We start from the raw sequence: 772 nt of genomic DNA, 5'->3' as shown, positions 1-772 counted from the left end.
GGCATCGCGCGCATCCTCACGCCGCAACGCGACGAGCCCTGGCCGGCCTGCGCCCCGCACAAGCCCGCTGAACGAACGGACCGAGCTAGCTAGCTAGCAGCCGAGTGCAGTGTAAACAACCGGCATGATGGCGGTTTTGCATGTAATTCATATACATGTGTCTCTATGTAGAATAGTGTGGAAAAAAATCAACATTTTTCTTCGTACACTTTTAGGGGGGAAGGCGGGGGGGGGGTCTCAAAAAAGTGTACGCTTTGTACGCTTGTGAAAATATTGATAATTGTGAACAAATGCGCATGCGTGGACACATCACACGGATGAACGCACGCACGCACGCACGCACGCACGCACACACACCGACGCACGCACGCACGCATGCATGCATGCGAAAACGTACAGGAGCCTTGCTGGTATCTGTACTGACCTTCATGTGCTGATGTAGTATGTGATCAGTTCTGAGGGGATCTGTAGCGAGCTCCTGTCTACCAGCAGCGTCTGTAGTTACAGGCTGCTGACTCTGTTTGTTGCCTAGCTGCAGTTGTAGCTCCCCGATCGTATTATCCTGTTGCTGGATAGCTGCCCGTCTGCGTGCTCGCCCCACCTACAACACACCAACATTAATACTCCCACCTACAACACACCAACATTAATACTCCCACCTACAACACACCAACATTAATACTCCCCCACCTACAACACACCAACATTAATACTCCCACCTACAACACACCAACATTAATACTCCCACCTACAACACACCAACATTAATAAT

At 50.9% G+C, this 772-nt stretch overlaps 1 protein-coding gene across 1 annotated transcript in view; it reads right to left on the bottom strand.

Moving 5' to 3' along the window:
- Positions 1–772, bottom strand: part of LOC106808267 (trichohyalin-like) — a 27906-nt gene that overhangs the window by 10895 nt on the left and 16239 nt on the right. Inside the window, exon 19 of the mRNA XM_014810903.1 lies at positions 398–601. Coding sequence (XP_014666389.1) covers positions 398–601 — 204 coding nt within the window. The remainder of the gene's footprint in view (positions 1–397; positions 602–772) is intronic.

The sequence above is a fragment of the Priapulus caudatus genome, unplaced genomic scaffold, assembly GCF_000485595.1.
Source record: "Priapulus caudatus unplaced genomic scaffold, Priapulus_caudatus-5.0.1 Scaffold264, whole genome shotgun sequence".
Classification (NCBI taxonomy): Eukaryota; Metazoa; Priapulida; class Priapulimorpha; order Priapulimorphida; family Priapulidae; genus Priapulus; species Priapulus caudatus.
The sequence above is the reverse complement of the archived record's forward strand: the minus strand, read 5'-3'. Positions and strand labels throughout refer to the sequence as shown.